Consider the following 12,411-nt stretch of genomic DNA (forward strand, 5'->3'; position numbering starts at 1 on the left):
GCCAACAAAGCACAACAAGTAATAAAATATTTCTGTATAGTACCAATTCTAGTCGCAGTCTCCTGTTGAACAGGCAGAAATATCTGTTGTACTGTGACAGTATGACAGGGCATCAGGGAATGCCCTGCAGTACCTGGTAATGCTATAAATCCCAAGACCGCGCTGTAGTTGTACTAGTGAGCAAGACCAATGTCGTAAGGTGCAAACTTGTGTCCTTGAAGTCATGTTAGATTTAGTATGTGTGTAGGCAAGTATGACCATTAGTCTATGAACATACTTTGTATTCCATTTGTTTGCTTGCATTTCAACAGTTACATTAAGACATTTTGGAATGTTGAGGGAATGCAGCTTTCTAGAGAGCAGGCCTTGTACCCCATTATTTTGGGTAAACATGAATAATGAACTGTGAATGTGAATATAGCTGTTCAATATGCATGCGTTGTGCAAAATTTTGGTCTAACAAAATGTTTTTTTTTTAATTCTTAGTCTTTTTTTCTTAGCAAGAGCTTGGTTATGAAAGCGTTCATAGAGAAACAGAGTGGAGCAATATTTTATCGTTGACCAGAATCTTGCTCTGCCAAGAGCCATAGTTTTCATTCTACCATCAAAGAAAGTCGCACATCAATATAACTTGTTCTCAGGCAAGCTGATTGATACTTAAGGAGGCCATTGTAGCAGTGATAAAACAAACATGAAGAGCAGAAGGCAGGACACCCATAGTGTTCTGTCCTGTGTTCTAATCTTTATTTTATTTATGTCCAGTGGCTTCCAAAAAAGTTGCCTGTCTAAGCTTACCGAAATTTTGTATGCGTGGAATTATCTGTTCGACGGCTATGTGTTGGTGGATAACTTCTTCCCTTTGTGCAATAGTTACGACACTGGTGAAACCGTCATCACAGTTACGTGACTTCTTTTTATACCTTCACCTCTTGTTATGATCCCCGAATGTGATTGAGAGTATCAGTAAATGAATAAAAGTTGTTATCCTAAGGAAATAACCTGGCACCGTGTACCGTATGCTCTTACATCTGTTCTACTGCTGCACATAACGCAGGTGTGGTACTGATCTACTTAAACCTCAGCACCACTTTCCGTTTGTTTGTTTTTTTATCTTATATTGTACTTCAGAGTTCGTATAACAGTTCTCAATTGTTCTAGGACAAGACTGCACATTTGACGCACCTTCATTTTTTTTCAATGCGTTTGTTCAATTAGTTTCTTTTTATGATATGATTATTTCCCAGAGGCTAACTACTGGAGGAATGTGGTACTAACCAGCATGTGTCAAGCTTCTTGCATTTACCACATGTGTAAGAAGCCAGCTGGAACCCACCTACTGGAGAGATATTAGACACCTGCCATGGAGGCGTAGTGGCTTTGGCATTGCGCTACTAAGGTCGAGGGTGTGGGATTAAATTCTAGCTACCGCAGTCGCATTTCAATGGCAGCAAAATGAAAAAAACGCCTGTGTACCATGCACCAGGCGCACAGTAAGAGCCTCAGGTGGTCAAAATTAATCCAGAGTCCCCCACTACATGCTTCATAATCGTATTGTGGTTTTGGCATGTGAAACCCCAGAATTTAGTAGTTATTTTACTTTTAAGGATATTAGACTTTAATTCATTCGTATAAAATGGGTCACATTCATTTTCAGAGAGGTGTAGACTCACTGTATCATTTAATGCTAACAAATGACATCCGGATGCTCGACACAGAGTTAATAGTCTTACATTTCTTTGTAACATTTTATAACATAAAATTAATCCAAAAACCCCTGAGTATATCAAACCTCTTGGGAATTGATAAGCTCATGCTAGCCGCAGTCACTCATTAGCTCCAATCATTGCAAGAATGAATACTCATAAGCACAGTTTTTTTCTGCAGTCTATCAAAGGATGGAATTCTTTACCGCTCAATGTTTCTGAAGCTCATTACTATGCAGCTACACCAGAACACCACTTTTATTCATTTCAGTGGTGATGTCATGTTGCTGACCTGACATGTTGTTTGCTGCTGCTGATTTCTGTTTGAATCACCTGTAGTTTTTCTTATGTAGCGCCTTCTGCTCGGGCCTATTCCTGGCCCGCGTTACAGTGCTGTCCACTGCTGTGTGGAGGCTTTTGCTCTGCGGGGCGACACTTGGTGGCAGTTGCAGGGTCAGAGATAGTGTGCCGAGGAGCACGCACAGCCTGATAGACATGCAGAACTGCTTTTCACGAGCGGCGATGCTGAAAAGCACCTTTAGTTACCCAAACCTGGACTCGGCCTGAGGGTGCTTGCGGCACCCCAAGTGCCATAGAATGAATTGTATAAGCATGCCTTTCCTTTCGCGATAAACGATGTGCGCTCACTGACTGTGAATGCTTATGAACATCACCTCTGCGTGCAGTTCTGCATGTTTACTAGGCCGCACATGCTCCTGGGCATGCTGTCTCCGACCCAGAAACTGGCGCCAGGAGCTGCCCTGCAGAGCAAGGCTGGCCATTTGCGCGCTCTACAAAGCACTGGATGGTACCGTACATTTGAAACAAATAAGCAAACCTGTCGGGCTGAAACTTGGAGGATAACAGAGACGCTTGTAATAAAGCTAAGGACAGTGCAATGGGCACTGGAAGGGAATATGATAAAGGCTGCATTAATATACAGACAGGCAGCCGTATGAATTAGAAAGCAAACATGGGTGGACCACATCCTAGCTGAGATTAATGGTACATTCAACTGTTTCCTGCTGTGCTCCAGCTCAGCCTGCAGCAGCTGCGACGCTCCCTCGAGATTGGAGGCAGGGGAAGCATGCACGCACCAGACATTCAGCTGCTCGCAGAGCAACCGCAGAAGCCAGGTGACTTTAGCTCTGCCGAATCCCAGTCGCACTCCCAGCACAGAAGGTGAGAGCACTGTGTGCTGGAGTGCGGCACTCCAAATGGACTAGGAAAATGTGTTCCAAGCACCCGATTTTGGCCAACCGAATGTAAAGCGTGCTGCCAGAGTGTTCTGGACCAGTCAAATGTGCCTTACGTGGAGTTGGCCAGGCTATGTAGTACATAGGCTGGCTAACTTGCAGTTGAATGTCGTAACGAAATGGGTGCTAAGGGCAGGAAAATGCAGAGGTATTGCACGAAGCGGTGAGGTTAATATGGAGGCATAGGTTGGGTTCAGCTTAACACTGAACAGTCGTCGTTGAAGATCTCTGGGAAAGGCCTTCTTCCTGCAGTGGACTTACATAAGCTGATGATTATGGTGGTCATTATGTCATTTCATGGTTTCTTGTAGCATGTTTCTTCCTCGTCCTCTTACTCACTTTATTTATTTTTGCAGGAATTCATAACAACCCTGAGTGCCGAGGTGTCATTCCCAATTCTTTTGAGCACATCTTCAGCCATATTGCAAGATCTCATAACCAGCAGTACCTTGTGAGGACCTCGTATCTTGAGATTTATCAGGTAAACTGACGAAAGGGTGCCTGAGGGCCCCCCAACTTTTGTTTGATGTGACTGATTGATTGATTGATTGATTGATTGATTGATTGATTGATTGATTGATTGATTGATTGATTGACAATGTCGTGTCAGTTCTCCTTCAACTACTACTACTTTTGCTGTTGTATGCAGGAGGAGATCAGAGACTTGATCTCAAAGGACCAGTCAAAGCGGTTAGAGCTGAAAGAGAGGCCCGACACTGGAGTTTACGTTAAGGTAAGGTTGGAGGTAACTCTGGCAATCACTGCTGGGGGCAGATGTTCCAGAGGTTGTCACGCAGTGCTATATGCCTTTCAAATTTGTGGTGCAGGACTTGTCCTCGTTTGTGTGCAAGAGCATCAAGGAGATTGAGCACGTCATGGCAGTTGGAAACCAGAACCGATCCGTAGGGTACGGACTCCTTGTATCTTCGATATTGCTAGCAGCGCAGTGAAGCCAGAAAAGGCAGAAGCTAAATTAACTGTTCTTTTCAATTAAAAAAAAAAAACAGTTAGTTCCCTATGTCCCTGACCCTGGCTTCACTATTTGCTTCATGTGGTTACAATTACCAAAAATTGAGCCCCTTGGTTTTCCTTATTCTTTTCACTCCTAGCTGGGCAGCTAATTGTAATTAAAGAAACGCAACAGCACAGAACACGACTCAAGCAGGGAAGTTGACAGGCGAAATGCCAGAATTGGTTCAGCTAGCTTCCAAATTTCATATGCACTCACATTGTCTTCTATGCTGGTTCTTCTTTTAAACTCAGTACCTTGATTCCATGATGTTCTATAATTGTGGTACATGACAAGAAATGAGCCTGCGTTTCTCGCTTAGCAAATTAACAAGGCTGCTTCACTTGCTTTTTACTAGGAAGCAGGCACCTTTATATATTTTTTTTTTCCTTTTTCATACAATTGGTGTGTCCTGGCTATCTCTTTTCATTCTTGAACTGCAATGTTCAAAAGCTCCATCTTGAATAAGCATACTGCATTAAAATTAATGATGTCACACTGATATACCATCAGGGCAAAATTCAAAACATAAAAGTTTGGTCTTCATTGTCTTTCTTACCGTGAAACTAACAAAAGATATAGTTTTGGGAGAATATTTTATCAGTCTACAGTGGTTTAGTGCATCTATTTTAGTGCCCCTTTAAACCAGTTTCAGTGTTTAACTAGCACCGTTTCCTCTAAGGCTGTAAATAAGTGCACTGTAGAATTGTCTTACATAACCTAGCTTACCTCAGGTTAGGTTCCTACATGGCTTAGTTGTGGCTTAAAGACCACATTCCATACCCCAAACTTCAGAGTCATGTGTTCTCTCCATTCATTTTTTTTCTTTCCTGCAGGGCTACAAACATGAACTTACACAGTTCAAGATCGCACGCTATATTCATAATCACGGTGGAGCACAGTGACGTAAGTTTTTCTCACACGAGGCAATACCCTTGTGCATATCCTTAGACTACCTTTGTGGGGAAAAAGAAGATGGTGACAGCTCATGCACAAAAGGATTCTGCCGACATCTTGTAAATATTAAATGTTTCTTACAGCTCGGTCCAGATGGCAAACATCACATCCGTGTGGGGAAACTGAATCTCGTTGACTTGGCTGGCAGTGAGAGACAAGCCAAGACAGGAACGTCTGTAAGTCGCTGGTATCTATATGTACTCACTAAATGATATGCCCTTTTCACAAGGAAAAAAAAAAAGCACTTCAGTCGTATGGCTTTCTATTACTGTTGCAAGTTCAATTGTGAGCCGTAGCTGCAATATTTTAATAAGGGCAGCATGTAAAAAAACCTGCACACTTAAGTTCAAGTGTTATCTTTAAACAGCGGAGTTTCCTGTCACTTTGTTAGGTCAGACTTCTATATAACAAACTCAGATATAACGAATTATCGGCTATAACAAAGCAAACACAACCCTAACCATATTTGTTGCTGATATCAGCATGTCTATGACCGCTGGATACATGACAACAGATTCCACAAAACACTGCTTCAATTCATACACAACACAAGCCTCACAGCACATATATAATACACATATACGCACCGAGAATTATGCCTTAAGGGCAAGTCTTTATCGCAATTAAAAAAAAAAATAGCATGTAAAGAATATAAGCTTATTATGGATATCAAATATAAAGAACATATTTTCATGTCAGATGCGACATTATAATGAGGTTAAACTGTGCTACTGTGTCTTTGTTTTGACGTACTAGTTCTGCGAAAACCCGCAAGGTGAAAAGAAGTAATTAATTAAGGGAAATGAGTGTTTGTTTTGTATGCTTTGAAGTATTATTCACATTTAGTTGGCTTCTTTCTTAAATGAGCTCTGTATATATTTAACTTCTTGTGATTTCTTCCATGCCAGGGCGATCGGCAGAAAGAAGCCATCAAGATCAACCTCTCACTTTCTGCACTGGGAAATGTCATATCAGCACTAGTGGATGGCAAAAGTTCCCACGTGCCTTACAGGGACTCCAAACTTACGCGGCTACTACAAGGTCAGTGTTAAACCACTGCCGGGTCATTTATGAAGTTTGTTTTTTCAGAGGAAGTCTTGCCTAGGGAGTTCCAACCAAAATTTGTAATAATGTAGAAATCAATGTGCTCAACCTCCACTGAACTGATTTGGTGATGTACTACTACATTGTATATGAAAGAGAAAGTTGAAGTCTATCAACCTTCTTTTTTTTAAGCACCCAGGTTCTTCTCCAGAAATCAGAAAAATTAGCAAAAATCAGAACAATAAAGACAGCAAATGGGGCATCCAGTTTACAACCTCGTAATTGTGCATTGAAAACAAATATAACAGTATGAACTGTGTCAGTCAGGACACCCAAAGTAGAGGACACACGATACGTCACGGAAATACATGAATAATTTGTTAACATGATTTTTAAAACTCATGCAATTAAAGCTGTAACTAATGTATTATATTCTTCCACTTGGGACACTTTAACAGATATAATTTACAGCATCGCAATACCTCGTGTTGATGTGGAATTAGACGGTTGAAAGCATGATGGTGTCATTTTTTTCATCACGAATTTTTAACATTTAAGAAAGACTTAAGCCCTTAAATTGAAATTATACTTTGAAAAGCTAGTAGACTTTAATGTTCTCCTAATTCTAACAAATTTTATTCAGTTTCGTTCACCAGTTTCCCACAAGGAGAGCATTTTTCACATTTTACACACAGCATCTGAATGGGGAAATCATAGCTTGCTCTGAACAAAAGCTTCCTCTTGAAGACGCCAATGCGGTGGTTCACTCTTTGTGCAATTTGCAGTGACGAATGTGATCTTCATGTATTTGGATCCTTGTCGATTTCCTGTGCAGACTCCCTCGGGGGAAATGCGAAAACTATCATGGTCGCCAACATTGGCCCAGCCAGCTATAACTACGAGGAGACCCTGACGACGCTAAGGTGCAGCAAGCTGAGTGCATTAAACCTTGTTGCGACTACAAATGGCTGCTGCTAAAAGCACCCGTGCGCCATCCTCTGAGCACCACTTGATGCATTCGCTCTGCTTAACTGCTCACAAACAGGTATGCCAACCGGGCGAAGAACATCCGGAACAGGCCGCGTGTGAACGAGGACCCGAAGGATGCACTGCTAAGAGAATTCCAGCAGGAGATATCAAGGTGCGTTCCTGCGCACATCACTTCGGTGCTTTACCATTTGAAGCTGGAGTTGACTTATCTTGTGCTGGAACTTGTGCTAGAAATCTCATTGCTTCTTTGCCTGTCTTGCGAAACATTGCTGTCATCACTACGCTGTGTTTCCAGGCATGGAACCCGTCCAAGCATGTATTGCAAAATGGCGGTTACAAACGCGTTATTAAGAAATGTTCCTATAAATTGCTCGAATATTTCTGTGCCTACCCTTAATCAATTCGTTGGTACAAACCCGTCACTCTGTGGCTGTGGCATTTGGCTACTGAGCACAAAGTTGGAGGATCCAATTCCCAGCCATAGTCAGTGCACTTCAATGCAGGCAGGATGTACCAATAGTCCTGTACAGAGCTCTGGGTCCACTTTTAAGAACCTAAGCGGGGGTCAAAATTAATCCAGAGCACTCCACTATGGCATCTCTTAAAGCGTTGGTTCTTCTTCGAGGCATTAAACCCATTCGTTCATTCAATTACACAGACAATATAGATGCAAAGAGGAGTGGCAGTTGATTTGATGATGTTGACGGGCACACCATATTCATTCGCACAGCAAGTGACATATGAAAGCTCTCCAATTGTCCAATTGATTACTGTAGCCCTCTGAGGGCCAATCTTTTTTTTCGCCAGGTGCAACCCCCCTGGGTTGAATTTTTATCGCAGATTTAAAATCCTCAGGCTGACCTATTTCGAAATAAAAGAAAATGCACCACAATTGTTTTAGGGGGACATAAAGTGACAAACAAATATTTTTCGTAGGTAAGCATGCATTGTTTATTCCTGAATGCAGGGCCGTATTGTGAAATTATCCCCTTCGGCGATATTATCGCCGATCATGTGTAATAGGTCAACCAGCTGCTTACCTGTGACGACAGCATGCACTGCCGACAGGCGCCCTCAAACGCTTCACAACACACAAGAGAGCGCACCGCGTGAGTGCAGAGTGGCTCGGGTGTGTTGTTTTGGAGTGCGATGGCCACAGTATGGGTTCTGCACACCAAGTACAGTTGGCCACGACCACTTTAGGTAAAATAAATTGAAAAAGGGAGCGTGAAATGTTTAATTTTAATGAAAAAAATTTCGTTACAACTCACGCAGTTGCTAAACACATTTTTGATGGCATATTATAAAGTGACACAATGTTTCTGCTTCTGTGTGTCAGCCATCGTGCACCGCCGGAGTGACATCGTCTGACTTGTCTCTACTACGCTTCACCACCAACCAGATACCACTAACCATGCGAGCAATGTGTTGTTGATGGTGCCGCTGCCAGCTGTTCCGAGACACTGACACCAAAAATTGTCACTTACACAAGGTAACACTATGCAATAGCCGATCAACAGTCAACAAATATCACTGTGCAAAACTACGTGCAAACTGCCATCAAAAGATACGCTACACTACACCAGCAACCGACCACAAAAAGACGCAGTCGTTTACTCAATATATGTAGGGAGCACCCACCAACACCGTAACGTCAAATTGATACAGACCAGAACTACTGGATGGCGCTATTTATTTTCTGGTTTCGCTAAAACAGCCAATCAGCGTGCGACGTTGATGGAGGCCTGGCCAACGCGATAGTATCGCCGAAGTGGGTCGTCTCAGAATACGGACCCAGATGGGCTTTTCATAAATACATTTAATAACAATAAAAAAAGTACATACGCAGAAATACATATTGTCTGATTCGGCAATTGGGTAGTGGTCCACATCGGAGGAATTGCCACTCGGCTCACTTGCACCAGAGAATCCGGTGCGCACGCCCATAGCGTAATCGAATTGGGTGTGTGAGCGTACACGAGACAACCATATGGTTGCATGGCTGTCAGAAAAACCAAGCGAGTCAGAAACTGGCAGTAATCCTTCATTTCGCCACTAACGAGGAGCAATCGGCCATCGCGAGCCGAGTTTTGAGAAAAGAAATGCAGACATGGCAGCATCATTTGTATACGGCAACATTGTTTGTATGTACCAGCACCCGCAACAGATGGGCGAGCACCTAACAGTGAGTCTTTGAGAGATTCGAAACCAGATATACATAGACTTTTACGAGCGCAACGAAGGGAAACAGGCGACAAAACCAAAGCTAACCACTGTGCGCCCCCGGACATGTGGATGTGCAAGCAGTCGTTGAAATGCCAGCATAAAGCAGCTGTGGAATGAAAACCAAGGGACTATGGATCATATAAAAATCAGTTATATCTACACAGCATGGCAGCAATTGCTGGACAACAAAGAGTTAAAAAATTGTCACGCTTTTCAAACATGCAGACGGTGCCGTAAGTATAAAGCATTGACCATTTGGGACTTTTTCGCGGTGCCACATATTTACAGCACTGATCGTCAAAGGGCTAATAGAAGGCAGAATGGAAATAAAAGCAGCTGCTAATGAAACATTTCACAAGTATAGTTCATTAATGAATGCTTTATAACAGGTTGAAGGCCCAACTGGCAGCTAGAGACACCAAAAAGAAGAAGAAACGACCCTCGTCCAAGGAGGTATCGCCAGGAGCGGATGAATTGGCTGACGGTGATGCAGACGATGATCGTGCCGCTTCACCATTGTCCCTGCAGCTGACGCTCGATGAGGAAAGAGTGGCCATCATGAACGACCACAGCCTCATAGCAGAGGCAAGTTGTTATTTATTGTTGCACCTCTGCCTAGTATTTGACAGTAAACTGCAGTGAAGATAATGGTGCACTTCGTGCAAAAGCTATCCTGTCTGCAACAAGAAGTGGTCATCATCATGTCATCACGACAACACTGGAATGGAATATAAAAGTTCAAAGAAAAGAAAGCACTGTCGCTGGTATCGAATTTAGGGAATTCTTCTCTTAAAGCCGATGCAGCTAAACCATTACACTTTTTCTCTTTTTTTTTATTATGTCATTGGTGTCATAGTGACAGCAATGTGGTGTCACAGAGTGGTATCACAGGTTGCAGCAGTGCGTCAAATAGGTGGTGTAAAAAATCACACCTCTAGCGACAGCTTCCTCCGAGTATCAGCCTGCAATTTCAAAGGCTATGCTTTTGTGTACAGCAGGTGCCAAATCGATTGCAGGACCCATAAATGCATCATGGCCACCGTGTTTTGAACTCTACCTGTTCGTGGTTACGTCAACATCGAAGCATTCCGGGACGACAACATTACAAACTTGCACTGCTGTAATGAAATGCTGCAGGAACAGTTTCTCAGGTTGACAGTTCAGTGCAATTCTTATTCTATTGCATCCCTTTTACCAACTCATTGCTGGTTTAGTACAGTCTCTTTCACTGTAGCAGAAACAGCTATGGATGGTTTATGAGCCATTGCTGCTTCCAGTGCCTGCACTTCGTCAATCTAGTCACGACATAGTTGGCTAGGGAATCAGTTTAACAGAGGAAAGTTCCTGGTTCAGCGCTGGTCACAGTGTTTTCCTTTCTTTGATGTTTCACTGCCACGACAAAAGGTGGTTCAGCCTAGGGAAAAACGAGGACAAACATGAAGCACTTTGGATGGAGGGGCACCTGTCTGTCCAATGTGCCTTCTTTTTATTCTCGTGTTTCTCTGTACTCAACCACCTTTAGTCAAGATGTAACAAGCCCACATCGCCACCGTTGACAATGCCAAGATTACAAACTGATGATGATTCCTTTTGTGGATGAGACATGGCTGGACAGCCTTGCTCATAATGTGGCATTAACTTTTAACTGCCACACCCAAATCGACTCGCCTGAGTGCCTGTACACACTTGCCATGCCCAAGTAAGGCAGTGTCACAGTTGCCACGCACTCCCCGTCTTTTTCGAGATAAGCTGCAAACACGAAACCTCCTTGTACTAGTTGTACTATGTAAACAGAAGTTGTTTAAACTGAACTTGCAAAGCAGCTTTTCTTAGTGTACGGTGTTATAGCAGTGTAGTGTAGGTGGTGTGATAAAGCTTTTATGTCTTATGTATCTTGCTGCCGCCCGTGTCCACCTCCGAGCCCATGTCTCTTGGTTCTCTAATGTAGCGGCAGGGAAACCCCTACAGTTTATGAATGATGCAGAAGTTCAAGAGCTCCTTATCAACTCACATTAAGAGGTCTCCGATATTGACCACGAGTGGTGTCCCAGCGACAGTGATAGTGACAAAGAAGTCAAATCATTAAATAGCACAATTATTTAGCTTGGATGTGCAGGTCAACGAACTTGGTAAAATACCATTTCAATCTAAAGCCTGCAAACTTGTTACTTATTAGACTGAAATTGAATTCTATGCCCTTTGGGAAAATCCTCCGGCACACAGCAGGTAGAAATGTGCAACACATCCGGCCCTCATGGGGATAACAACTGTTAACAAAGCTTTTCCATCGTCATCACAGCGACAAAATTATGTTAATTTTTTGTTGCAGATATGTGTAATTGTGAACGGGACACAGCCGGGACGTTGTGGCATAGAGTACACGGCTTTCACACCTATTCATTGAAACATATATAGGCATTTAGGGGTATGTCCCCGTGGTTGGTGACACTTTTCACTGCCTCGCAGGAGCGAGAACGCTTGCTGGGCGAGGTGCAGAAGAGGCAGGAGCAGCTTCTACGGGAGCAGGAGGCAGCCGACAAGCTGGCCCTGAAGGTGCGCGCCATGGAGAGTAAGCTCCTCTCGGGCGACAAGAATATTGTTGACCACACTAACGAGCAGCAGCGCGCCCTCGAACAGCGACGCCAAGAGATTGCCGAGCAGAAGGTATGCACTACCCTCTCGTTCCCAACCCATCTGTTGCACAGACAAGTGGCTGTTTATGAATTCGATAGTTTGACAACACCTCGTCTGGTTCATTAGTAAATTCGTGTCACAAGAAAAAGAAAGGATGCTGACCAAAATGTGTTCTTAATAAGTATTGGACGTTTTGGGTTTGTGAACAGGGCTTTCATACAAAAGCTGAAACGTCTAATACCTTTTGGTCGGCATCCTTTCTTTTTGTTGCGATGTGACTCTAGAGAGCTGACAATCAAATGCTGGACAGTGTCATAGTCAAAGCAAGAATGTAGGCTAGTTAGTTGATTGTATAATTGGTTGTGCCTTCCAGCGGCAAAAGAAGTTGATAAGAGAAAGAACGGAGAAACGATGGCAAAAGAGAAGGCATAATATACTGTGCATGCAATGTACTCCGCAAAATGTAACAAGTAAGGCAAAAGGAGAAATATAGTAACACATTATGTTTTATCTCTCTTTCCATCCGTACTGGTACATTTTGTGCAGTACCTTATTTGTTCAGTATGAACCAACTAGTCCATAACAGAGCACT

At 43.0% G+C, this 12,411-nt stretch overlaps 1 protein-coding gene across 2 annotated transcripts in view; it reads left to right on the forward strand.

Moving 5' to 3' along the window:
• The window catches only part of Klp68D (kinesin-like protein 68D), a 33,660-nt gene that overhangs the window by 6,788 nt on the left and 14,461 nt on the right, over positions 1-12,411 (forward strand). For both annotated transcript variants that reach the window (XM_050167929.3, XM_072285304.1), the window contains exons 6-15: positions 3,316-3,440; positions 3,609-3,692; positions 3,787-3,866; positions 4,805-4,874; positions 5,009-5,101; positions 5,834-5,966; positions 6,805-6,892; positions 7,015-7,110; positions 9,575-9,770; positions 11,652-11,849. In XM_050167929.3, the coding sequence (XP_050023886.2) occupies positions 3,316-3,440; positions 3,609-3,692; positions 3,787-3,866; positions 4,805-4,874; positions 5,009-5,101; positions 5,834-5,966; positions 6,805-6,892; positions 7,015-7,110; positions 9,575-9,770; positions 11,652-11,849 (1,163 nt within the window). The remainder of the gene's footprint in view (positions 1-3,315; positions 3,441-3,608; positions 3,693-3,786; positions 3,867-4,804; positions 4,875-5,008; positions 5,102-5,833; positions 5,967-6,804; positions 6,893-7,014; positions 7,111-9,574; positions 9,771-11,651; positions 11,850-12,411) is intronic.

The sequence above is a fragment of the Dermacentor andersoni genome, chromosome 11, assembly GCF_023375885.2.
Source record: "Dermacentor andersoni chromosome 11, qqDerAnde1_hic_scaffold, whole genome shotgun sequence".
NCBI lineage: Eukaryota > Metazoa > Arthropoda > Arachnida > Ixodida > Ixodidae > Dermacentor > Dermacentor andersoni.